Source organism: Panthera uncia, chromosome X, assembly GCF_023721935.1.
Source record: "Panthera uncia isolate 11264 chromosome X, Puncia_PCG_1.0, whole genome shotgun sequence".
Taxonomy (NCBI): Eukaryota; Metazoa; Chordata; class Mammalia; order Carnivora; family Felidae; genus Panthera; species Panthera uncia.
This window is the reverse complement of record NC_064817.1, coordinates 79,208,191-79,235,834: the sequence shown is the minus strand read 5'-3', so window position 1 is coordinate 79,235,834 and position 27,644 is coordinate 79,208,191. Positions and strand designations below refer to the sequence as shown.

The 27,644-nt window shown below is 38.5% G+C and overlaps 2 protein-coding genes across 2 annotated transcripts in view; both read right to left on the bottom strand.

Moving 5' to 3' along the window:
• The window catches only part of LOC125931353 (nuclear RNA export factor 2-like), a 328,062-nt gene that overhangs the window by 116,178 nt on the left and 184,240 nt on the right, over nucleotides 1-27,644 (bottom strand). The gene's annotated exons all lie outside the window — the stretch shown is intronic.
• Nucleotides 21,130-27,644, bottom strand: part of LOC125931863 (uncharacterized) — a 9,717-nt gene continuing 3,202 nt past the window's right edge. Inside the window, 3 exon segments of the mRNA XM_049644128.1 lie at nucleotides 21,130-25,517; nucleotides 25,520-26,131; nucleotides 26,134-27,614. Coding sequence (XP_049500085.1) covers nucleotides 24,487-25,517; nucleotides 25,520-26,131; nucleotides 26,134-27,614 — 3,124 coding nt within the window. The 3' untranslated portion in view covers nucleotides 21,130-24,486.

Genomic DNA, 27,644 nt, shown 5'->3' with positions numbered 1-27,644 from the left:
GGCATGGTGGAGACACCCAGGATAGCATCCAATGAATCAGGACATCCGGAGAATGATTCTGAATGAACAGTCACTACCCCCTCACACACACCTTTTTCAAGATGATTCTGAATGAACAGACACTACACCCCCCCCCCGCCTTTTTCAAGATGAAAGAAGCCTCTTCATGGACTTCTCATCCTGAAGCCACTCCACAAACGCAGTCCTTGCCCCTGATATACCATGGGGAAGCCTTGAATGCCTGCCTAACCAGGCTGGCATCCTCTTACAACACAATGGCATTGCTTATACCCCTAATTCACTTCTGATGGCCATGATTTTTGTCATTTACAAAATTTGATACATGTAACCCTGATTTTTCTCCTTGCCCTCATTTGTCCAGGCCAAGTTCACTATTCATATTGGGTTCATCTCCTTAACCCACATGTTTGATAGCTTAACACTCCCAGCCTGGTATATTCCTATTAGCAATAATGACAGAGTTCATGGAAGGAGTCAATCTTAACCCACCTTTCCAAACTGAATAAGAGCATTGGCTTTATATGCCAAGACCTCAATGGTGGCTTACTTCAACACCTCTTATGTGTGTTACTAAACTTAGCAACTTATCTGCTTGTCTCAAACTAAAAATCAATTGGCTTTTGCATGTACAGCCCAAAACCTCTACAAGGCCAGACAACTTTACCTTTTTCTCAGCCACAAGCTTTGATATACCTCAAAAAACAAACATATCTCACACTCCTAATGTTATGGCTTGCTCTTGTCTCAAATATTCAGACCACCCCTGGAATAACATTCCTTGGACAACCTGTTATGGAGAGACTGAGCATAATCTTCACTGGGGAAATTGGACTATTATTGACAGGGGTCCTAGAGGACATCTTGAAACAAAATATTCAAATAAGACCATATCCATTGACCAGTTTAGTAGGGAGAATGTTTTTTGGAAAGACGGAGGCTTGTCTGGCCCTATAATTTCTGCATATAAAGGGAAATTAAAAGGACCTTGGCTTGTTAATCTTTGGAAGCTGGGTCTTCCCTTCTTCACTCGTAATATTAGCCACAATGAAATTTATGTAAAACGACATATTGACCTAACTTGGGCCTCCCCGCACAAAGATCAATTTGCATCGACCACTATTTGTGTCCCTTCTCCCTATGTTTTCTTTGCTACCTCCACTTTATGGATCCAACAACTAGAAAATAATTATAATATCTCTACCTCCCAGGGCTCTTTTATGTCCTGTGTAAGTAATGCTAACATCATTAAATATTTCCTCTTTATTAGTACTTAGCACATCTCAGCCTGTGTTCCTGTTAATAGCTCTGAACCCTATATGCATCCATCAGGACTAGGTGCACTATCCAAGCTTATTCAACATTGGCACTCTGCTGTAAGGCAAAAAAGATTTGTTGGCCTTGTAATCATGGGCATCCTAACAGCAGTAGGTGTTATTGCCTCTGCGACCATAGCTGGAATCAGTTTGTATCATACTATCCAAACAACCCATGTCCTTAATAAATTTATGGTCAACACTACTAAAGAATTTATAAGCCAAACTTCCACTGATAGACAAATTTTGGCCTGCCTCGAAGTTCTTGAGGCTGCAGTGAAATTTATTGGAAAAAGACAGCAGGTCTTGTTGCTCCACTCTAAACTGCCCTGCAACCCTAACTACCAGCGTATTTGCATGACTGGCATTCCTTATAATCACTCCCAAGCTTCAGATGCTGTCCAGACATACCATCGCAGTGTTTTTTGTTTGTTTGTTTGTTTGTTTGTTTGTTTTCTTCCTACCTCTCTAACAATATAGAAAATTAAGATATGACATTGTGCCAACAGGTACAATACGCAGAAGATCAGCTTAAAAATGAATGGGCTAGTTCCTGGGAAATGTCGCGTGACCTAAATTCTTTCTCACTTAAACTAGCACCCATTCAAATTTTGGATAACTCTGGGAAGCGGAATGCTTTTACTATGTCTCATTTTATGTCTCTTTTTACTATGTCTCTATTTATTGCAGAATCACCCTCCAAATCATCTAAAAGCAAAAGAAGGACAAGGAGCTTGTCATGAGGGTCCTCGAACACGAAACTAGAAGAACCAAGAAAAACAAAAAGGGGGAACTGTGGGGAATAAGCTTAGGAAATCCCTGAGCCTGCACTGATGGGTCAACAAGGCATGAAGAATTAGAAAACCATAAGATGTTCTCACCCAAGTTTGGGTAAACAAGATTAGGTAAACAGGTATAGAGAGGGCGGGCAAAGACCCCAATACAAAGGTATATGAGGTAAATAAGATTAGGTATTCAGGGTGGATACATCCCCCAATTTAGTATTATAGCAGAAAGCTGCTTTCACAGGAAGGAAGGGCCAAATTAGGTAAACAAGTAAATAGGGCTCTAGGCCACTACTGGGTGAAGTTGCCCAGAGAGGAGCTAATTAGCAAAAGAAAGGTGCCTTGTTGACCCTGAGGTAGCATGCTTTATTTGTCTTATCCCCTAGGCTAGCGAAGATAAACAGACCTGGTGCCTCCAGTCTGCCATTAACAACCATCTGCCCATCTGCCCAGTGGCCAGGATTTTGTTTTATATTGACCCTAACCCCAAACACTGTATATCTTCAAAACCCCCCTTTTTCATCACATCCCCAAGTTAATGTTCACAGTTTCTTTGTCTCTTTGTGCATGCCCATCACGTTTGTAAGCCTTCTGGTCTTAATAAATACAGGGCAAGGACCCTTATTCGGGGCTCTTGTCTTTTCCCGAACATTAGCCATCTCTCGCTTCAATCCTGCGTCCCACTCTTTTGCTGATGAAAAGAGAAGTTTAGATTTAGAGTCTACGACAGGGTAGATTGTATTTCTTAAAGAATTAATTTCAGGCTTCCTAGAAAAGTGAGGGGAGTTGTTTTTATTGAGGGCTGGGCAAAAGGCTTCTGAGAAACCACCCCTTCTCCCTGGGATCAACTGAGGAAGAGGATGGAAAAACAGCCATTGGGTGAAGTCTCTCCTTGAGGGCCCTAAGGCGAGAGGATAATCATCAGCATAATTCACCCGAAGCAAGAGTAAGGTTTTGTGGTAATGTTCAGAAGAGATAACTGCATGTAACAAAGGGGTGGTTGGATGCTTTTGATGAAAGCTGTAGCATTTCTCTTCCCTGTTAATGTGTTAGCAGAAATTAATCATGTCATTTTTCCCTATATTTCATATTTTGGCAAAATACACATACTATAAAATTTTATCATTTTAACAATTGTAAAGTGTATAATTCAGTAGTATTAAGTACATTCATAATGCTGTGTATTAACACTAATTTCAGAACATACCTTCATCCTACAAGAAACCCCATATCAATTAAGTAGTCACTCCCCATTTTTCCCTCCCCCCAGCCTCCAACAATAAAACTTCTGCTTCCTGTCTCTATGGACTTGCTTATTCTGAATATTTCAAATAAATGGAATCATATGAATGGCCTTTTGTGCCTAGGTTCTTTCACTTAGCATGTTTTCGGGTTCATCCATTGTGGAAATAATGGAGACCACCCAAATGAGAACAAGTAAAGGCTATTTTTTTTTCCAGAGCATGCTATGCTATAGCAAGGAAGTCATTCACTATTACTTTTGTATTTAGTATTTATTATTATGTATTTTTATCTAGTTATTTAGTATTTAATAATATATAAATATTATTATTTACATTAAGCAGAAACTCAAAGGCAAGCAGAGGAATGTAAAAACTTTACAGTGGAAAAAAGAGGTTTCACGAATGTCCCAATTGGAGGTTGTTGGCAAGAGAGTGTTGGAGGTAAGGTAACTGGAAGCAGGGCATCCTATGTGATTGTTTAGGGAAGCATATTTGGCTTTCTCTGGTCAGACCTAAATTAGAAGCAGGGGAAAAAACTAAGGAAGCTAGTAGCTACTATGCCCTGAATATTTGGGGCAAATTGCTACAGAGGTTGAAGTTTGGCTTTCTGAAATCTTTGCTGCACATTATGGGCCAGAGCTGTTTATTTATGTATGATCTGGCTATTGTCCATCTGCATATTCAGTCTCTCACCACTTCATAGCATATATCAATACTTCATTCCTTTGTATAGCTGAACAGCATTCTATTGTATGAAGATACCACATTTTGTTTACATATTCAGCTGTTGATGACATTTTTGTGGTTTCTACCTTGTGGCTATTTTGAATAGTGTTGCTATGAACTTTCACGTACAAGTTTTTGAACGCATGCTTTCAATTCTTTTGGATTTATATCTAGTGATAGAATTGCTGAGTCCTGTGTATTTCTATGTTTAACTTGTTGAGTAACTGCCAAGCTGTTTTGCACACAGTGGCTGCATCATTTAACATTCCCATCAGCAATGAGGCAGGCTCCAATTTATCCACATCATTACCAACACGTTATTTTACCTTTTTTTTTTTTTTAAAAAATTGGCCATCCTATTGAGTATGAAGAGGCATTTCTTTGTGGTTTTTATTTGCATTTCCCTAATGACAAATGATACTGAGTATCTTTTCACATGATTTTTGGCCATTTATTTATCTTCTTTGAAGAAACATTTCTTTCAGTCCTTTCTCAATTTCTTTAATTGATATAAAATTTGCTTATATTAAAACTACCCATTTAAGGTGTACAACTCAGTGGTATTTATTATATTCACAATGTTATTCAGTCATCTATATCCAAAATATTTTTATTATCCAGAAAGAAAACTCTGTGTTCCAACTCATCCCCCTTCCCTACTTCTCTAGTCCTTGACAATCACTAATCTGTTTTTTGTTTTTATGGATTTACCTATTCTACATATACTGTATAAATAGAATCATACAATATATGACCTTTTTCATCTTGCTTCTTTCACTTGGCATAATGTTTTTGAGGTTTATCCATATTGTACCATATATCAGTACTTTATTTTTATGGCTGTGTATACACCACATGTTGTTTATATATTCACCAGCTGATGGATGGTCAATTCTATTCTTGTAACTCTAGAATTCATCCAGAAGATTCTGATGGGGGACAAACTCCTACATGATTGCATTTGACTTACGCATATAAATTATTCTTTTGCAAAAGAAAAAGTAATATAAGAATGTACAACAGAGTATTGGGTATATCAGAGAAGTTACAGAAAAAACTAAATATCCATAATATAACATTGGTAAATCAATTAAGGCATATTTGTATAAATAATAGAGTGCTATGACACCATTAAAAATAAATTAAATTTGAAAGATTGCCAAAAATTTTTTAAAGATTGATGACATCCAGTGTTGCTAAGGATATGTAAAAACAGGTACTTTTACATATTGTTGGTGGGAATACAAATAAATGCAATCATTTGGAGATAAAATGAGCAGTAATTATGAAAATTGAATGATGTATCTATTTGCAAATGCAGTTACACTTCTAAGAAATTGTCATAAAGAACTATTCCTATGTGTTAAAAGATACATGTAGTCAAACTTTGTATTAATCAAGCTTCTGCAGAGAAACAAAAGTGATAGGATATATAGAGATATATATGTGAGAATATTTATTATAGGAACTGGCTTACTGCAGTTACTGAGGCTGAGAATTTCCACAGTCTGCCATCTCCAAGCTGCAGAACCAGGAAAGATGGTGGTAAAATTCAGTCCTAATCTGAAGGTCTGAGAACCAGGCAGGACAATGGTGTAACTTTTAGTTGGAGGATGAAGGCCTGAGAACAGGGTGCTTGAAATCCTGGAGTCCAAAGGCGCAAGAAGCAGGAGCGTCAATGTCCAAGGGCAGGAGAAGATGGATGTCCCAACTCAAGAAGAGAAGAAATTTACTCTTCTCTTCCTTCAGCTTTTTGTTCTACAGGGCGATGCCCTCTCACATTGGTGAGGGCTGGTATATTCTGTCTTCTGATTCAATCTTCTCCAGAAACACCTTCACAAATGGACCCAGAACTAACATTTAACCAGCTATTTGGGCATCCCTTAGCTCAGTCGAGTTGACACATAAAATTAACCATCACATATATTAACTGAACTTGAATTTAGTAGCAGAAGAAAGAGAAATAAATGTCTATCAGCTGGGATCTTGTTAAATAGACTATAAAGTGTTCATACAATGGAATACTAAAACAGTAAAAAAAGGAATATTTATAAGTAATGAAATAGAAAGCTATCAAAGACAAATTATGAAGTAAAAAAATAAAGTTGCAGAATTATTTATGAACATGTAATACATATGAGTATATATGTGCCTAGGTTGAGCTAAGGGCTGGGCTAAGCCTTTTTTTGTCAGGAGGTTTGTGTAGTGGAGGTGAATAGCAAATCAGTCAATGTTTCCTCTTATAGGATGACTTTAAAGAAGTTCCTATGTCCAGTGTGAGTCATGGCAGAGGCCACACTCTTATTCCTTCATTTCTAAAACATTCCAAACAGAATTTCTAGCTGTGGGTCAAAAACTGGCATTGATCTGTGTCACAGACTATGAGTCTGGAGTTCTCTCTTGTCCAGCAAGAGAGCAGATGCAGAATTGAATATGAGAGAGGATGTCTGGGAGAAGACAAAAGTCCCAAACAGAGGTTTCATCTCCATATTTATTAAGCACTCAAGATCATACACACGTGGTGAACGTGAAGAAAACAATCAGATAGTAATCATTAACTTGTGTGTAAGAAGCAACGTGTCCAGGGTCAAGTGGAGTTTGTGATCGCCAGATGGAAAGTAATTTTCTGCAGGTGATATAAAAAGTTACTCGTGATTCCATTATAATATCTCGCTAACTAACCTTGGGGACTTTTGCTCCAGGGTGGCAGCTTTCCTCCCTATGTTTTCTTAACCCATTTACGTAAGTATAAGGAATTCTTGAACCTATTTCCCCACAGATCAGTATTTTTAAAATTTACTTTACTATCTTGCTATTCAAAGTGTGGTCCACATATAGAGAGGGGTAATCCAGACAAAGCTAAGCAGACTCCCAGAGTTGGGGAGATGGAGCTGGAAGTGTTGGGAGATCAAGGTATCTAGAATTCGGAGACAGAAAGGAGAGATACATTGAGAACTCCAGAGAGCTAAAGGACCCCCATGGGAATTCATTAGAGCACTGATAAACTCCTGTGTGTGAAAGAAATCCTCAAGTTTAAGGAAGAACAACCTGAAAGTATTAGAGTGTTTGGCACTCACACAGGGCCACAAACAGTCCCAATCCCCCAGCCAAAACCTCAAAACTCATGGAGAGTTATCAGAAGGGTTTACATCAGTAGAAGGTAATAATTAGTCCTAGACTAAATAAATGTAGGGTTCCACTGAGTAAAACTTAAAAGCGAGACTTAAAAAGGATAAACCTGTTCCCAAGTAATTTAATGCATCCCAGAACCAGACTCATGAATATTTATATGAATACAAAAATTATGCAGGAGCCAAAAATGTGAATCACACATTCTCTGTTATCTTAAAAAAAATAGCAGGTATGACCCATATGTATAAGGACAACTGATTTTCGACAAGTGTGTAAGTATTATTCATTGCAGAAATGATAGTGTTTCAACAAATGATGCTGGAAATTTTAAAGAAGAAAAGAAAGAAAATAAATTCAATTTTTACTTCACATGATACACAAAAATTAACACAAAGTGGATCAAATCTAAATATCTAAAACTTCCAGGAGAAACACAGGGAGACTATCTTTGTGGCCTTGTGTTAGAAAAATATTTTGTTAGATATGACACCAAAAGACCAATCTATAGAAAAAGAAATTGATAAATTAGACCTCATCAAATGTAATTTTTTTTCTCTGTGAAAGTCATTGTTAAGAAAATAAAAAGACATGCCATAAACTGGAATAAAAGCCCCATAATACATATATATAATACAGCACTTATATTCAGAATATTTAAGAAATAACTCTTAAAACTCAATAATAAGATTTATAATTGCATCAAAAAACATAAAATACCTAGGAATAAACCTAACCAAAGAGGTAAGAGATCGATATGCTGAAAACTATAGAAAGCTTATGAAAGAAGTTAAAGAAGAAACAAAGAAATGTAAAAACATTCCATGTTCATGGATTGGAAGAACAAATATTGTTAAAATGTCAATACTACCAAAAGCACTCTAAACATTCAATGCAATCTCTATCAAAAGAACACAGTAATTCTTTACAGAGCTAGAACAAACAATCCTAAAATTTGTATGGAACTTCAAAAAACCCCAGAGAGCCAAAGTAATGTTGAAAAAGAAAATCAAAGCTGGAAGCATCACAATCCCAGACTTTAGCCTGTATTACAATAATCAATACAGTATGGTATTGGCACAAACACAGACACATAGATCCATGGAATAGAATAGAGAACCCAGAAATGGATCCACAAATATATGGACAACTAATCTTCAACAAACCAGGAAAGAGAATCCAGTGGAAAAAAGTTTTGCTAAAAACTTTTTTTAGCAAATGGTGCTGGGAGGACTGGACAACACCATGCAGAAGAATGAAACTGGATGCTTTCTTACACCTTCCACAAAAATAAATTCAAAATGGATGAAAGATCTAAATGCAAAACAGGAAACCATCAAAATTCTACAGAAGAAAACAGGAAGCAACCTCTTTGACCTCAGCCGCAGCAACTTCTTACTTGACATATGTCTGAAAGCAAGGGAAATAAAAGCAAAAATGAACTATTGGGATCTCATCAAGATAAAAAGCTTCTGAACAGCAAAGAAAACAACCAACGAAACTAAAAGGCAACTGACAGAATGGGAAAAGATATTTGCAAATGATATATCAGATAATAAGACAGTATCAATAATCTATTAAGAATTTATCAAACTCAACACTCAAAAAACAAATAATCCAGTGAAGAAATGGGCAGAAACATGAATAGACACTTTTCCAAAGAAGACATCCAGATGGCAAACAGACACATGAAAAGATGCTCAACATCGCTCATCATCAGGAAAATACAAATCAAAACCACATTGAGATACCACCTCACACCAGTCAGAGTGGCTAAAATTAACAATTCAGAAAACAACAGATATTTGTGAGGATGTGGAGAAGGGGAACCCTCTTGCACTGTTGGTGGGAATGCGCACTGGTGCAGCTACTCTGGAAAACAGCGTGGAGGTTCCTCAAAAAATTAAAAATAGAATTACCCTATTACCCAGCAATTGCAACAATAGCCAAATTATGGAAAGAGCCCAAATGCCCATCAACTGATGAATGGATTAAGAAGAGGTGGTGTGTATGTATATATATATATATATATATATATATATATATATATATATAACGGAACTCAGCAAAGAAAAAGAATGAAATCTTGCCATTTGCAACAACGTATGTAGAACTGGTGAAATAAGTCAGTCAGAGAAAGATATCACATGATTTCACTCATATGTGGAATTTGAGAAACTCAGCAGATGATCATAGGGAAGGGTAGGAAAAATAAGATAAAAAAAGAGAGGGAGGCAAACAATAAGAGACTCTTAAATATAGAGAGCAAACTGAGGGTTGATGGGGGTTGGGCATTGAGGAAAATGGGTGATGGGCATTGAGGTGGTCACTTATTGGGATGAGCACTGGGTATTATATGTAAGTGATGAATCATTGTATTCGACTCCTGAAGCCAAGACTACACTGTGTGTTAACTAACTTGAGAATAAATAAGATGAAAGAAAGAAAGAAAGAAAGAAAGAAAGAAAGAAAGAAAGAAAGAAAAGAAAAGAAAATTAAAAAAAAAAACCTCAATAATAAGAAAATACCCTCCTTCCCTGGAAATGGGGTAAATATTTAAATACACACACCACCAAGAAGAAATACAGATAACCAAAAATCACAGGAAACAATGTTTAACATAATTGTTCATTAGAGAAATATAAATCAAAGCCACAATGAGACACTAGTATGCAGTTATTTGAATGGCTAATTTTTTTTTAAATGACCAAATGGTGAGGAGATTAAGAAACTAGAACTCTCATACATTGCTTCTGGGAATGTAAAATGATAAATCCACTGTTGAAAAACAATTTTTAACAGTTTCTTAAAATGTTAAACATATACCTTTCGTATAATCTAGTCATTCCACTTCAAGGTATTTATGCAAGGGAAATAAAAGCATATGTGTATAAAAAACATTTGTATATAAATCATCATGACAACTTTATTTATAATAGTCCAAAACTGGAAATAACCCAAATGTCTATTATCAGGTGAATGGATAAACAAATAATGGTACAGCTATATAATGAAATATTACTTGGCAATAAAAAGGAATGAACTATAAAAAACTTGGTGTCACATCAAGAGGATGACAGATTAGGAAGCTCAAGGCCTTGATCACTTATGGACACATTTAAAATAACAACTATAGAACGATTATAATTACTTTATAGTACTCCTGAAAAACAGTCAAAGGTCTACAACAATCAAGTGAATGCCCACTTAAGAAAAATCCACAATTCAAATCATAGGAAATTTCATGGCATTTTCACTCATCCTTTCTCCACCTCTTTCCTGAAACAATAGCACACAGTCAGAGTAGAAGCACAAATCTCAATTCCCTCCCTTGAATCACAAAGAAAAGAACAAATTTTATTTGCAAATTCTAACCTGTCTGGGGGCTAAGGGACTGGTCTGCATTTCACCTAGTTCTGAGCTCAGATGTGGGGAAGTGGCATAGCTCAGATTTCAGGTTGAAAAAAGTCATGGGAAGCAGCAGGTGCTGTTCATGAAACCTGCAGAAGGAGTATAGACATGCAGATATTTGAGGCAAGATATTACAGATAGAGAAATAAGTAGAATATCTAAGTCCCCAAGAAGTGGCTGGGATGAGAGTCTGGGAAATTAAGACATTTAAAAGCAGTCATGTATATGGGAGAATTTCAAAAAGCACATGCACAGCACAGGGAATATAGTCAATGATTTTGTAATAGTGTTGTATGGTGACAGATGGTAGCTATACTTGTGATAAGCATAGCATAACATATAGAGGAGTCACCATGTTGTATACCTAAAACTAATGTAACATTGTGTGTCAACTACACCAAAAAAATAAATAAATAAATAAAAGAAATCACATGCACAGGCCCATACAAAATGCATAGCCAGAAAAACTGAGAAATCTTTAGGCCTTCACCTCAGGCTGAATCCAAGGTTCTGAATACAACCTGCTAAGAAAATAGGAGACTTGAACAATACTATAGACCAAATTAATGTAACAGACATTTATAGATTACTCCATTCAACAATAGCAAAATACACATTTTTCTCAAGTACATGTGGAATATTCATCAAGATAGATCATATGTTAGGCCACAATAAAGCATTAAAGAAATATAAGAAGGAAAAAAGAATATGATCTGCTAATTAATGAGTGTCTTGCTCATCACAAAAACAGTCTGTAAAGACTGGGAGTATAGGATGTTCATTCAAAGAACCAATATCCAATACAAATCACAAGGCACAAAAAGAAACAGGAAAACACGGCCCACTTAAAGGAAGAAAATATAGTGGCAGACACTAAATTACAAATGAAAAAAATTAAAACAACTGTTCTAAATGCTCAAAGAGCTTTTAAAAATGCATAAAGTACTAATGGAGCACATGAAAACAATATATACACAAAATAAAAAAATGAAAAATAGAATAACAAAAATAATCCAAGTAGAGACTGGAGCTAAAAAATACAATAAGTGAATTGAAAAATTCACTATAGGAGTTGAGCAAAACATTTGAACAGACAGAGAAAAAGAATGAATGAGGTTGAAAACACATCATCTGAAATTATTGAGTTTGAGGAACAAAAGTAAATAAATAAATAAAAAGTGAACAAAGCCTAAGAGACTTATGAGAAACCATCCAGCAGACCAATGTGCACATCATAGGAGTTGCAGAAGAAGAGAAAGTAGCACAGAGATTTTTCAAAGAAATAATAGCTGAAAACTTCCCAAATTTGAGGAAAAATATAGATGTACAAATCCAAAAAGCTCAATGAACTTGAAGGAAATGCACACCATATGCATTATAGTCAAACTTTGAAAGCCAAAGCCAAAGAGAGAATCTTGAAAGCACCAAGAGAAGGGTGACTCACCATGTACAAGAGATGCTCAATGAGATTACCAATAGAGTCTCAGCAGAAACCTAACAGACAAGAAGACAGTTGGAGGATATATTTAAATTGTTGAAAGAAAACAAAACTACCATAGCTTTGTAATGTATTTTAAATCAGTAAGTGTGATGCCTCCAGCTTACTTATTTTTCAACATTAACTTGGATTTTTGTGGCCTTTTATGGTTCCATATGAATTGTAGAATTGTTTTTTATTCTATTTACGTAAACTGTATCATTGGGATTTTAATAGGGATTGCATTGAAACTGTACATAACTTTGGGTAGTAGGGACATTATAACGATATTATAACAATTTAAATTTATGAACATGGGATGTCTTTTTTCATTTATTTGTGTCTGCTTTAATTTCTTTCTTCAATGTTTTATAGTTTTCAGTATACAGGTCTTTCACCTCCTTACTTAAGTTTATCCCTAAGTATTTTATTCTTTCTAGTGCTATTGTAAATAAAATTGTTATATAATTTCCCTTTCAGATAGTTTATTGTTAGTATATAGGAACACAACTGATATTTTATGTTGATTCTGTGTACTGCAACTTTATTGAATTCATTTATTATTCTAAAAGGTTTTCTTATGGAGTCTTTGGGGTTTCTCATATATAAGATCATGTTGTTTACAATGGAACATAATAGAGTCTAGAAATAAATCTACACCTACACAGTCTACTGATCTTCAACAATGGTACAAAGAATACACAATGGGTAAAAGGGAATTTCTTTAAAAACTGGTGCTGCAGGGGCACCTGGGTTGCTCAGTTGGTTAAGTATCCAACTTCAGCTCAAGTCATTATCTCACAGCTCATGAGTTCAAGCCCTGCATTGGGCTCTGTGCTGACAGCTCATTGCCTAGAGCCTGCTTCAGATTCTGTGTCTCCCTCTCTCTCTGACCCTCCCCAGCTCACAGTGTCTTTCTCTCTCTCTCTCTCTCTCAAAAATAAATAAAAACATTAAAAAATTACAAAAAAAACTGGTGCTGCAAAAACTAAATATCTGCATGCAAAAGAATAAAGTTGGACCTTTATCTTACACCATACACAAAAATCAACTAAAAATCGCTTAAAAACTTAAACATAAGACCCCAAACTGTAAGATTCCTAGCATATATAAGGGAAATATTTCAATACATTGGTCATGGCAATGATTTCTTGCATAAAACATGAAAATCATAGTAACAAAACCAAACATTAACAAATTTTAACTTGCATTAAACTAAAAAGCTTCTGCACAGCAACAAAAACAATCAAAGAGTGAAAAGGTAACCTATGAAATGGGAGAAAATATTTGCAAACCATATATCTGATCAGGAGTTAGTATCCAGAATTATAAGTAACTCCTACACTCTATAAGCCAAAAACCTAATAACCTTATTAAAATGGACTAAGGATGGGGTTCCTGGGTGGCTCAGTCTATTAAGTGTCCAACTCTTTATCTCTATTTAGGCCATGATCTCCAGTTTGTGAGATCGAGCCCCACATTGGGCTCTTTGCTGACGAATGGAACTTACTTGAGATTCTCTCTCTCCCTGTCTTTCTGTCCCTCCCCTGCTCTCTCTCTCTCTCTCTCTCTCTCTCTCACTCACACACACACACACACACACACACACACACACACACAATAAATAAACTTTAAAAATGGACTAAGGATTTGTATAGACATTAATCAAGAAAAATGGCCATACAAATGGCCAGAAAATATATTAAAAAGTGCTCAATATTACTAATTATCAGGGAAATGCAAATTGACTTGGCCTTGGAACACCTCCTTACCAAGAGATAACATTCCCACAAAGCCCGCACGAAGCTTATCATCTTGTGTGGGAGTACCTTTCCCCGTTTTATGCTCAATGAATTCTGTTTTGTCTTTGCTTAAAATGTGTACATCATGTGACACCTGGACAATCACGCTATTATATCTCTCCTCCATGGAGAGGTGACAGGTATTTTTACTGGGGCACAGAAGAGATATGTGTAGGCAAATTACCCTGCATTGGCCTCTAGAAGAGACCTGTTGGCCATGGGGGACTGACTAATGCCCACTATTGATGTTCTTTTTGCTCTCTTTTCTATGTAAGTAGAGCATTGTTTCATCCAGTGCTTGGCTGTGTTGTGTTCTTCTTGGCAACTCTGATACCAATGATGCAATGGAAGAAGTGTTTATAGTCCTCCTCTGGGATTTGCAACCAGTCCAGTGTACCCTACAACTTTGGTATTGATAACCAGTGCATGGTAAACTGCTCAACAAAAGCAGTATGGGCGTTCCTCAAAAACTTAAAAATATAATTACCATATGATCCAGCAATCCCACTTCTGGGTATTTATCCCAAAAAAATTGAAATCAGGAACTCAAAATGATATCTGCATTGTCATGCTCATTGCAGCACTATTTACAATAGCCAAAATGTGGGAACAACTTAAATGTTCATGAACAGATAAATGGATAAAGAAAATGCGGCATATACATACAATGGCTTATTAGTCAGCCTTAAAAAGTAAGAAGGAAATTTCACAATATGGAACCAGCATGCATAAACCTGGAAGACATTATATCAAGTGAAATATGTCAGACATAGAAAGGCAGGGACTTCATAATTCTACTTATATGAGGTATCTAAAATAGTCAAATTGATAGAATCAAAGGGTGGAATGATATTTGCCAGGATTTGGGGGCATGTGGAAATGGAGTTACTAATCAATGGGCATAAAATTACAAGTTAAGCAAAGATATATAAATTCTAGGAATCTGCTGCACAACATTGTACAAATAGTGATCAATACTCTACTGAACACTTCAAAATTTGTTAAGAAGGTAAATGTCATGCTCAGTGCTTACAATATAATAAAATGAAATAAATAAGAAAAGGAAAAATAAAATATGGTCAACTGAGAATTCTACATCTAGTAAAACTTTTCTTTAAAAGTGAGGGTGAAATTAAGACATTCCCAAACAAACAAAACCTGAGTGGGTTATTACCACTAAGTCTTCTCACAAGAAATGCCAAAGAGATTCCTTCAAGTTGGAAAGAAAAGATGTTAGGAGTTATTTGAAGCCATGTGAAAATATAAAGATCTCCAGTAAAGGTAACTACATGAGCAAATATAAAAACAAGTATGATTGTAATTTTGATGTGTAACTCCATTCTTTATTTTTGACAGGTGTTAAAAGATGAATGCACAAAAATTCATTATAAATATATTTTAATGGGTACACAATATATAAAAATGTAATTTGTGTCATTAGTAACATAAAGTTGGGGGGTAGACCTGTAAAGAGTAGAGTTTTTATTTTATTTTATTTTTTCAATATATGAAATTTATTGTCAAATTGGTTTCCATACAACACCTAGTGCTCATCCCAAAAGGTGCCCTCCTCAATACACATCACCCACCCTCCCCTCCCTCCCACCCCCCATCAACCCTCAGTTTGTTCTCAGTTTTTAACAGTCTCTTATGCTTTGGCTCTCTCCCACTCTAACTTCTTTTTTTTTTTCTTCCCCTCCCCCATGGGTTTCTGTTAAGTTTCTCAGGATCTACATAAGAGTGAAAATATGGTATCTGTCTTTCTCTGTATGGCTTATTTCACTTAGCATCACACTCTCCAGTTCCATCCACGTTGCTACAAAGAGCCATATTTCATTCTTTCTCGTTGCCACGTAGTACTCAATTGTGTATCTAAACCACAATTTCTTTATCCATGAATGAGTTGATGGACACTTAGGCTCTTTCCATAATTTGGCTATTGTTGAGAGTGCTCCTATAAACATTGGGGTACAAGTGCCCCTATGCATCAGTACTCCTGTATCCCTTGGGTAAATTCCTAGGAGTGCTATTGCTGGGTCACAGGGTAGGTCTATTTTTAATTTTTTTTTATGTTTATTTATTTTTGAGACAGAGAGAGAGCATGAACGGGGGAGGGTCAGAGAGAGGGAGACACAGAATCCGAAACAGGCTCCAGGCTCTGAGCGGTCAGCACAGAGCCTGATGCGGGGCTCAAACTCATGGACCGCGAGATCATGACCTGAGCCGAAGTCGAACGCTCAACCGACAGAGCCACCCAGGCGCCCCTATTTTTAAATTTTTGAGGAACCTCCACACTGTTTTCGAGAGCGGCTGCACCAGTTTGCATTTGTGCCAACAGTGCAAGGGGGTTCCCATTTCTCCACATCCTCTCCAGCATCTCTAGTCTCCTGATTTGTTCATTTTGGCCACTCTGACCGGTGTGAGGTGGTATCTGAGTGTGCTTTTGATTTGTATTTCCCTGATGAGGAGGGACGTTGAGCATCTTTTCATGTGCCTGTTGGCCATCTGGATGTCTTCTTTAGAGAAGTGTCTATTGTTTTCTGCTCATTTCTTCACTGGGTTATTTGTTTTCCGGGTGTGGAGTTTGGTGAGTTCTTTATAGATTTTGGATACTAGCCCTTTGTCCGATATGTCATTTGCAGATATCTTTTCCCATTCCATTGGTTGCCTTTTAGTTTTGTTGGTTGTTTCTTTTGCTGTGCAGAAGCTTTTTATCTTCATTAGGTCCCAGTAGTTCATTTTTGCTTTTAATTCCCTTCCCTTTGGGGATGTGTCAAGTAAGAAATTGCTACGGCTGAGGTCAGAGAGGTCTTTTCCTGCTTTCTCCTCTAGGGTTTTGATGGTTTCCTGTCTCACATTCAGGTCCTTTATCCATTTTGAGTTTATTTTTGTGAATGGTGTGAGAAAGTGGTCTAGTATCAATCTTCTGCATGTTGCTGCCCAGTTCTCCCAGCGCCATTTGTTAAAGAGACTGTCTTTTTTCCATTGGATGTTCTTTCCTGCTTTGTCAAAGATTAGTTGGCCATACGTTTGTGGGTCTAGTTCTGGGGTTTCTATTCTATTCCATTGGTCTATGTGTCTGTTTTTGTGCCAATACCATGCTGTCTTGATGATTACAGCTTTGTAGTAGAGGCTAACGTCTGGGATTGTGATGCCTCCTGCTTTGGTCTTCTTCAAAATTACTTTGGCTATTCGGGGCCTTTTGTGGTTCCATATGAATTTTAGGATTGCTTGTTCTAGTTTCGAGAAAATGCTGGTGCAATTTTGATTGGGATTGCATTGAATGTGTAGATAGCTTTGGGTAGTATTGACATTTTGACAATATTTACTCTTCCAATTCATGAGCATAGAATGCTTTTCCATTCTTTATGTCTTCTTCAATTTCCTTCATAAGCTTTCTATAGTTTTCAGCATACAGATCTTTTACATCTTTGGTTAGATTTATCCCTACGTATTTTATGCTTCTTGGTGCAATTGTGAATGGGATCAGTTTCTTTATTTGTCTTTCTGTTGCTTCATTATTAGTGTAGAAGAATGCAACTGATTTCTGTACATTGATTTTGTATCCTGCAACTTTGCTGAATTCATGTATCAGTTCTAGCAGACTTTTGGTGGAGTCTATCGGATTTTCCATGTATAATATCATGTCATCTGCAAAAAGTGAAAGCTTGACTTCAACTTTGCCAATTTGGATGCCTTTGATTTCCTTTTGTTGTCTGATTGCTGATGCTAGAACTTCCAACACTATGTTAAACAACAGCGGTGAGAGTGGACATCCTTGTCGTGTTCCTGATCTCAGGGAAAAAGCTCTCAGTTTTTCTCCATTGAGGATGATGTTAGCTGTGGGCTTTTCATAAATGGCTTTATGATCTTTAAATATGTCCCTTCCATCCCGACTTTCTCGAGGGTTTTTATTTAAAAAGTTGCTGAATTTTGTCAAATGCCTTTTCTGCATCGATTGCCAGGATCATATGCTTCTTATCTTTTCTTTTATTAACGTGATGTATCACGTTGATTGATTTGCGAATGTTGAACCAGCCCTGCATCCCCGGAATGAATCTCACTTGATCATGGTGAATAATTCTTTTTATATGCTGTTGAATTCGATTTGCTAGTATCTTATTGAGAATTTTTGCATCCATATTCATCAGGGATATTGGCCTGTAGTTCTCTTTTTTTACTGGGTCTCTGTCCGGTTTAGGAATCAAAGTAATACTGGCTTCATAGAATGAGTCTAGAAGTTTTCCTTCCCTTTCTATTTCTTGGAATAGCTTGAGAAGGATAGGTATTATCTCTGCTTTAAACGTCTGGTAGAACTCTCCTGGGAAGCCATCTGGTCCTGGACTCTTTTTTTTTTTTTTAATTTTTTTTAACGTTTTATTTATTTTTGAGACAGGGAGAGACAGAGCATGAATGGGGGAGGGTCAGAGAGAGGGAGACACAGAATCTGAAACGGGCTCCAGGCTCTGAGCGGTCAGCACAGAGCCTGACGCGGGGCTCGAACTCACGGACCGCGAGATCACGACCTGAGCTGAAGTCGGCCGCTTAACCGACTGAGCCACCCAGGCGCCCCTGGTCCTGGACTCTTATTTGTTGGGAGATTTTTGATAACTGATTCAATTTCTTCACTGGTTATGGGTCTGTTCAAGCTTTCTGTTTCCTCCTGATTGAGTTTTGGAGGCGTGTGGGTGTTTCGGAATTTGTCCATTACTTCCAGGTTGTCCAGTTTGTTGGCATATAATTTTTCATAGTATTCCCCTGATAATTGCTTGTATCTCTGAGGGATTGGTTGTAATAATTCCATTTTCATTCATGATTTTATCTATTTGGGTCATCTCCCTTTTCTTTTTGAGAAGCCTGGCTATAGGTTTATCAGTTTTGTTGATTTTTTCAAAAAAACAACTCTTGGTTTTGTTGATCTGCTCTACAGTTTTTTTTAGATTCTATATTGTTTATTTCTGCTCTGATCTTTATTATTTCTCTTCTTCTGCTGGGTTTAGGCTGTCTTTGTTGTTCTGCTTCTATTTCCTTTAGGTGTGCTGTTAGATTTTGTATTTGGGATTTTTCTTGTTTCTTGAGATAGGCCTGGATTGCAATGTATTTTCCTCTCAGGACTGCCTTCGCTGCATCCCAAAGCATTTGGATTGTGGTCTTTTCATTTTCATTTGTTTCCATACATTTTTTAATTTCTTCTCTAATTGCCTGGTTTACCCACTCTTTCTTTAGTAGGGTGTTCTTTAACCTCCATGCTTTTGGAGGTTTTCCAGACTTTTTCCTGTGGTTGATTTCAAGCTTCATAGCATTGTGGGCTGAAGTATGCATGGTATGATTTGAATTCGTGTATACTTATGAAGGGCTGTTTTGTGACCCAGTATGTGATCTGTCTTGGAGAATGTTCCATGTGCAAGAGTAGAGTTTTTATATGTGATTGAAATTTATTTTCAGTTTATATGACATTGTTATAACCTCAGAATGCTATATGTATTCCCCATAATAGGCACAAATAAACAATATACACAAAAGGAAATGAGAAGGGAATCAAAATATGTAACAACAAAAAAAATCATCTAAACACAAATGAAGACAGTGATGGAGGAAATGAGGGACAAAAAGCTATAAAACATACAGAAAAGCAAAAAATAGCAAAGTAAGCCCTTCCCTATCAGTAAATTACTTTAAATATAAATGGATTAAACACTCAAATCATAGATCATCAGAATGGATTAAAAAACAGTATCCACCTTTAACAAGAGACTCATTTTAGATCTAATGACATGCATAAGTCAAAAGTAAAATTAATGGAGAAAGATATTCCAGGCAAATAGTAACCAAAGGAGAGCCGGGGTGGTTATTCCAATATCAGATAAAATAGACGTTAATACAAAAAGTGATAGGGAGCAAAGAAAGACACTATGTAATGACAAAGTGTCAATGTGTCAAGAACATAAAACAATTTTAAACATAGATGCATTAAACACCAAATGACAAAAATATATGAAGCAAATATTGACATAAATGGAAAAGAGATATGGACAGCTCTACAAAAACAGTAGAAAACTTGAGCATTTCACTTTCAATAATGGATAGAACAACCAGAGAGAAGATCAATAAGAAAATAGAGGGCCCAGGCGCTCCTTGCTGGCTCATTAGGTTAAAATTTCAACTCTTGATTTTGGCTCAGGTCATGGTCTTGTGGTTTGTGAGTTTGAGCCTCACATCCAGTTCTGTGCTGGCAGCACGGAGCCTGCTTGGGATTCTCTCCCTCTTCCTCAAAGTAATTAAATAAAGTTAAAATAAAAAGAAAATATAAGGCCCAAGCAACACTACAAACCAACTGGACCAACATACATACACAGAACATCCATCAAACAACAACAGAATACAATTTTTAAAGTATAAATGGAACATTCTTCAGGATAGACCATATGTTAGTCCTCAAAACAAGTCTCAATGGATTTGAAAAGGCAAAGATACAAAGTATGTTCTGCAACCACAATGGAATGAAACTAAAGTAACAGAAGGAAAAATGAAGATTTATAAATATGTGGAAATAGAATCACACACCCTTAAAAACTAGTGGATCAAAGAAGAAGTCAGAAGGGAAAAGAGAAAATACCTTGAGACAAATGAAAATTAAAAGACAACATAACAAAACTATTGGGACACAAAAAAAAAAAAAAAACAGTGTTAAGAGGGATACTTATGGCTTACATTAAAAAAGGAAGAAAAGATACTAAATCAACAACCTAACTTTATACCTTAAAGAACTAGAAAAAATAAGAACAAACTAAATTCAAAGTTAGAAAGAAAGAAATAATAAAAATTGGAGCTGAGATGAATAAAATAGAGAATAGAAAAATAATAGGTACCAAATTAATTGATATGATGAGTTAATTTCTTCAAAATGATCAACAAAATGGACAAATCTTTAGCTATGTAGACTAATAAAGAAAGAAGACTCAACAAAATCAGAAATGAAAATGTAGATGTTACTGCCAATTCACAGAAATAAAAGGGATAACAGAATTATGAACAATTATATGTCAACAAATTGGATAACCTAATTGAAATGGAAAATTCCTAGAAACATACAAGCTATCAAAACTGAATATGAAGAAATGAAATGTGTGAAGAATCTGTAAATAGTAAGCAGATTGAATCAAGAAAAAAAACCCACAAAACAAAACAACACAAAATTTTCCAACAAAGAAAAGCCCAAGACCAGATTGCTTCACAGGCAAATTCTACCAAACTTTTAAAAAAGACTTAACACCAATCTTTTTCAAATACTTCCCCTAAAATTGAAAAGGATAGAATACTTCCTAACTTACTCAGTGATGCTAGCATTACCCTAATACCAAAGCCAGAAAAAGGCATTACAAGAAAAGAAATTACAGATCAATATTTATAATGAATATCAGTGCAAAAACTTCAAATAAGTACTAGCAAACTGAACTCATTAGCATATTAATTAGATTATATACCATAGACAATGGGATTTATTTGTATAATGCAACAATGATTTAACACATATAGAAAGTCAATACAGTACATCACATTAACACAGTGTAAGGGGGACAACCCCACTTGATTATCTCAATTGATGTAGAAAAAAGATTTGCAAAATTCAATAACTTTACATCATAAAAAATTCAACAAACTAGGAATAGACAGAATATATCTAATAATGGCCATGTATAGAAAGCCCAGTTAAAAGTGTAATCCGTGGTGAAAACAATAAGCTTTTCTGCTAACACTTGAAAGTGAAGAGATGCTCACATCTCTCAGAATGGCTAAAATTAACAACTCGGGAAACAACACATGTTGGTGAGGATGCAGATAAAGGGGGACACTTTTGCACTTTTAGTGGGAATGCAAACTGGTGCAGCCACTCTGGAAAACAGTGTGAAAGTTCCTCAAAAAATTAAAAATAGAACTACCCTCTGACCCAGCAATTGCACAACTAGGTATTTAACCAAAGGATATAAAAATGCTCATTTGAAGGGGGCACATGCACCACAATGTCTATAGCAGCACGATCAACAATAACCAAACTATGGAAAGAGACCAAATTTGTGGGAAATGCAGAATAGAAGCATCAAAGGAAAAAACTTCAAAAGGGAAGGCCTGGAGAAGGTGCAAGGCCTTAAGAAATGGTTACATAGCTGAACCAGCTGTGACTCATAAGGAAGCCTAGAGCCATTAATATTGTCCAGGGCTGGATCCTCATTCACACCTGACCCTTCCTAGTGGTGTAGAAACCAATTAACTCAAAACTCAACCTTGAAAATCTAAACCATTAGATTAATTAACACATGCTTAGCTGACTTTATGCACGTAGTCTTTAGCAATTATCATAATAAAAAGGAGATTCCTTCTGGAGTTGGGACCTCATTCCGACTCCAGTATGAGGACCTTCACTTAACTGCACTTTGTTTGCAGACTCATCTTTTGTGACTCCAGCCATACTCCCTGCAACACAAATGTCCACCGACTGATGAATTTATAAAGTAGATGTGGTATATATTATGGATATTACTTGGCAATCAAAAAAATGAAATCTTGCCATTTGCAATAGAGTGGATGGAACTAGAGTGTATTATGCTAAGCCAAATAAGTCAGTCAGAGAAAGACAAATATCATATGATTTCATTCATATGTGGAATTTAAGAAATAGAATATGAACATAGAGGAAGGGAAGGAAAATAAAATAAGATAACATAAAGGAAGGCAAATGATAAGAGACTCTTAAATACAGAGAACAAACTGAGGGTTGCTGGAGGGGCAGTGAATGGGGTTAAATGGGTGATGGGCATTAAGGAGGGCACTTGTTGAGATGAGCACTTGGTGTTATATGTAAGTTATGAATCACTAAATTCTACCCCTGAAACCAATACTACACCATATGTTAACTAACTTGAATTTAAATAAAAGTAAACAAAAACAAAAACAAAACATAGTGCTGGAAAGTTTGGGCAAAGAAATTAAGAAAGGAAAGTAAACTAAAGGCACCAAATGGGAAAAGTAAAAAGTAAAAGTATCTCTGTTCATAGGTGACATAATCTTATATGTAGAGAACAGTAAGATTAAAAAAATTGTTAGAAGTAATAAATGAATTCACCAAAGTTGTGGTATACAAATAGATCATGCAAAAATCTGTTTCATTTCTATACATTAAAAAATTGACAATTCAATAGGGAGCCTGGGTGGCTCAATAGTTTAAGCATCTGACTTCAGCTCAGGTCATGATCTCATGGCTCATGAGTTCGAGCCCCATGTCAGGCTTTGTGCTGAGAGCTCAAGCCTTGAGCCTGCTTCAGATTCTCTGTCTACCTCTCTCTCTCTCCCCTTCCCCACTCATACTCTGTTTCACTTTCTCTCTCAAAAATAAATGAAAAATTTAAAAATATATTTAAAAAATGAAATAAAAATTAACAATTCCAAAAGGAAATTAAGAAAACAATTCCATTTACAATATCATGAAAAATAATAAAATATTTAGGAATAAAATTAACCCAGGAGGTGAAAAACATACACTGAAAACTACAAAACATTGCTAAATATTTTTTTAAGAAGACACAAATAAATTGGAAAGACATCCTATGTTCATGGATTGGAAGATGTAAAATTGTTAAGATATCAATACCATCTATCCAAAGTGATCTACAGAGTCAATGGAATCCTTGTCAAAATCTTAACATTTTTACAGAAATAGAAAAATCCATCTTAGGGGCCCCTGGGTGGTTCAGCTAGTTGAGCATCTGACTCTTCATTTCGGTTCAGGTCATGATCTCATGATTCCTGGGTTTGAGCTCCACATTTGGCTCGGTGTTGATGGCATGGAGCCTACTTGGGATTCTTTCCCTCTCTCCCTCTGCCCTTCTGCTGCATTCTCTCTCTCTCTCTCTCTCTCTCTCTCTGTCTCTCTCTCTCTCAAATAAATAAATAACCTTTCAAACAAAGAAAAATCCATCTTAAAATTCATATAGTGTTATGCCCAGAATTCGTGATCCCCAAATACCACCAGGGAGCCGAGTACGATGTAAAAACAAAAGAGCCTTTATTCGAGCTAGCCCGAGCTCAATCCCCTACCTGCACCAAAGCAGTGGTGATATACCGGGGAGAGAGAGCGAGTTTCAAAAGGACAAAGGTTTTATTGGGGCCTAGGGGCAGTTGGTGAGGTAATGGCTATGGCCTCAGCCAATTGGCTGGGGAAGGGTCCGAGTCCTGTTAGGCAGGTGAGGGGTGGGGGTTACTCAAGGGGAGGAGGTGTGGTCAAGGTGAAGGACACAGAACAAGATGGAGTCGGCCGGCGTAGGCCCGCCCTTTCATTCCCCCCTTGTCATGTAGCTTAGGGACCCAATCATGGGACCGGCTGCATTTATGGTGACAAGGGGAACAGAGTTTAGAGGTTTACGCAAAGTTCTGGGAAGCAAGTGTCCCTGGGGTGGCTCTGGGAGGTCTGATTAAGTATTGTCTCCGAGCTGGTGTCTATGATCTGCCAGGTGATGTTTTGGGGGGCGTGGGGACTCCTGGCAGCATGAGCAATGACAAGCAGAGTTAACAGAGTTACCAATATTAGGTGGGTTGAATGCGCTGCAGCTTGAGCTTGAGCGGGTTGTGTTGGTCCCGACTGATGGACCATCGAGTGACGAAGTCCTTCCGGATTGAGGAGGGGTCCACTGGCTGAACGTGGGTGTGATGGACCCAGGTCACGATGCCGTCTACTTTGAGAGCAATGGGGGTTGTCAACACCACGATGTAGGGTCCCTTCCAGCGCGGCTCAAGGGTCTCTTGGTGGTGCCTCTTGACATAGACCCAGTCTCCCGGCCTGTACTGATGAGGTGTCGGGGTCGGGCCAGCCTCATAGATGGCACGGAGGCGCGGCCAAATGTCCTCATGCGCCCTCTGGAGCCTGCTCAAGGAAAGAAAAAGTTCTTGATCTTTAAACTCAGCAATAAGTTCAGCTCGAAGGCTGGGAATAACAGGGGGTGGCCTGCCAAACATGATCTCGTAGGGAGTAAAACCCAGAGTGTAAGGAGTGTTTCTAACCCGGTAAAGGGCGAACGGTAGGAGAGTCACCCAGTCCCCGCCAGTCTCCATGGTTAATTTGGTAAGGGTCTCTTTTAGGGTTCTATTCATTCTTTCTACCTGTCCTGAGCTCTGGGGCCTATAAACACAATGTAATTTCCAGTTTGCCCCCACCGCCTTGGCTACTGCCTGTGTTACCTGAGAGATAAAAGCTGGTCCATTGTCTGATCCTACCATGGCAGGAAAACCATACCTGGGTAAGATGTCTTCTAGTAGCTTCTTAGCCACCGTCTGAGCCGTTTCATGCTTGGTTGGGTATGCCTCCACCCAGCCAGAGAAGGTGTCTCTAAATACTAAAAGATATTTAAAACCATACTTTCCTGGTTTGACTTCAGTGAAGTCGACTTCCCATCGGGCTCCCGGTCTGGTGCCTCTGAGCCTGGTTCCTTTTTTATTTGATGTGGCTCTCGCGTTGGCGAGTTGGCAGGTCTTGCAGGCAGATACAACTTGCTCTATTTTGGTGTCCTGTTGGTGAATCTTGATTCCGGCATGTCGGATTAAGTCTTTTAATTTTCGTCCCCCATGTGAGTAGACCGATGCATGTGCTCTAATATTGAGACTCCGAGCCGGTCTGGCAGCACGAGCTCCTTGTTAGGTGTATACCACCATCCCTTTATCTCCTGGGCCATGGGGAGTTTCTTGATCCGCTGTAACTCCTCCTGGGAGTATTTGGGCTGGTCTGGTAAAACTGGGTCTCCCAGGTCCGGTAGTTGTATGGTCATGGTGGGGACTGAAGTAAGGGCTACTGCCTTGGCTGCCTGGTCAGCCTTTCGATTACCTCTAGCTACTGGGTTATCAGCTTTTTGGTGCCCTTGGCAGTGGATAATGGCTAGCTTGGCAGGAAGCCATAAGGCCGTAAGCAGGTTAAGTATCTCCTGCTTATTTTTTATAGTCCGTCCTTCTGCCATCAGTAACCCCCTCTCCTGATAAATTGCCACATGAATATGAGCTGTGGCAAACGCATAACGGCTGTCTGTGTAGATGTTAAGCCGTTTTCCAGCTCCCAGCATCAGCGCCTTGGTGAGGGCTATGAGCTCTGCTCGCTGGGCTGACGTTCCGGAGGGTAGAGCCTCCGCCCATACGGTGTCCGTTTCAGTGACCACCGCTGCACCTGCATACCTGTGTCCGTCTGCACAAAGCTGCTGCCATCAGTGAACCAAGTAGCCTCGGCATCGGGGAGGGGCCGGTCGTTCAGGTCCCTCCGGAATCCATGTACTTGTTCCAGGATTCCCGCACAGTCATGTAGTGGAGCACCTAGGTCAGGGTCGGGCAGCAGGGTTGCAGGATTGAGGGCTGCACTGGGGTGGAACCACACTCGTGGAGGGTTGAGTAGGAGGCTCTGGTAATGAGTCATACGTGTATTGCTCATCCATCTATCCGGAGGCTGTTTCAGGACCCCTTCAATGGCATGTGGGGTCGTGATCCAGATCTCCTGTCCTAGGGTCAGTTTGTCTGCATCCTTGACTAGGAGTGCTGTCGCTGCAATAATTCTTAGGCATGGCGGCCATCCGGCAGCCACTGGGTCTAGTTTCATAGACAGGTAAGCCACTGAGCAGTTCCAGGGGCCTAAGGCTTGAGTTAGAACCCCTTTTGCTATTCCCTTATGTTCGTCTACAAAGAGGTGGAAGGGCTTCGTAATGTCTGGTAGGCCCAGGGCTGGGGCACTTAGGAGGGCCTTTTTTAACTGATTAAAGGCAGTTTCTTCTTTTTCAGCCCATTTAAATGTTTTCCCCTCTTTGGTAGCTTCATATAGGGGCCTGGCGATCTCAGCAAAACCTGGAACCCAGAGGCGGCAGTAGCCGGCTGATCCCAGGAATTCCCTCACTTCTCTTCGGGAGGTGGGAGTAGGGATCTTTAGGACAGTTTCTTTTCTGGCATCTGATAACTGCCGCTGTCCGCCCTCCAGGATATATCCCAGGTAACTTACCCTCTCCCTGCATTTCTGAGCCTTCTTCGCGGATGCCCGGTACCCTAAGGCCCCCAGGGTAGCCAGCAGGTCCTGGGTCCCTCGCTCACAGTCTTTGGCCATGTCGGCAGCAATCAGGATGTCATCTATGTACTGTAGAAGGGTGAGGCCAGGGTGCTCCCTTCTGTACTCACCCAGGTCCTCGTGTAGTGCCTCGTCGAAGATGGTGGGTGAATTTTTGAATCCCTGAGGTAGCCGTGTCCAGGTGAGTTGCCCACTGTAGCCCTCCTCCGGATCATGCCACTCAAAGGCGAACAAGGGTTGGCTCTGGGGTGCCAGCGGCAGACTGAAGAAGGCGTCCTTTAAATCTAGTACAGTATACCAGACCCTGGAGGGCGCCAAGGAGCTCAAGAGAGTATATGGGTTGGGAACAGTTGGGTGTATGTCCGCGACCCTCTTATTTACTTCCTGGAGGTCTTGTACCGGTCGGTAGTCATTTGTGTGAGGCTTTTTGACCAGCAGTAAGGGGGTGTTCCAGGCAGACTGTCAAGGAACTAGTACCCCTAGGCTTCGTAGTCTCCGGATGGGTGGCTGGATCCCCTTCCGGGCCTCCTGAGACATGGGGTATTGTTTGATCCTTACCGGACTCTCTCCTGGCTTGAGCTCTACCAGGACTGGGGTCCTATGAGTGGCTAGTCCCATCCCCGCACCCCACCCCCACCCCCCCCGTCTCTGCCCA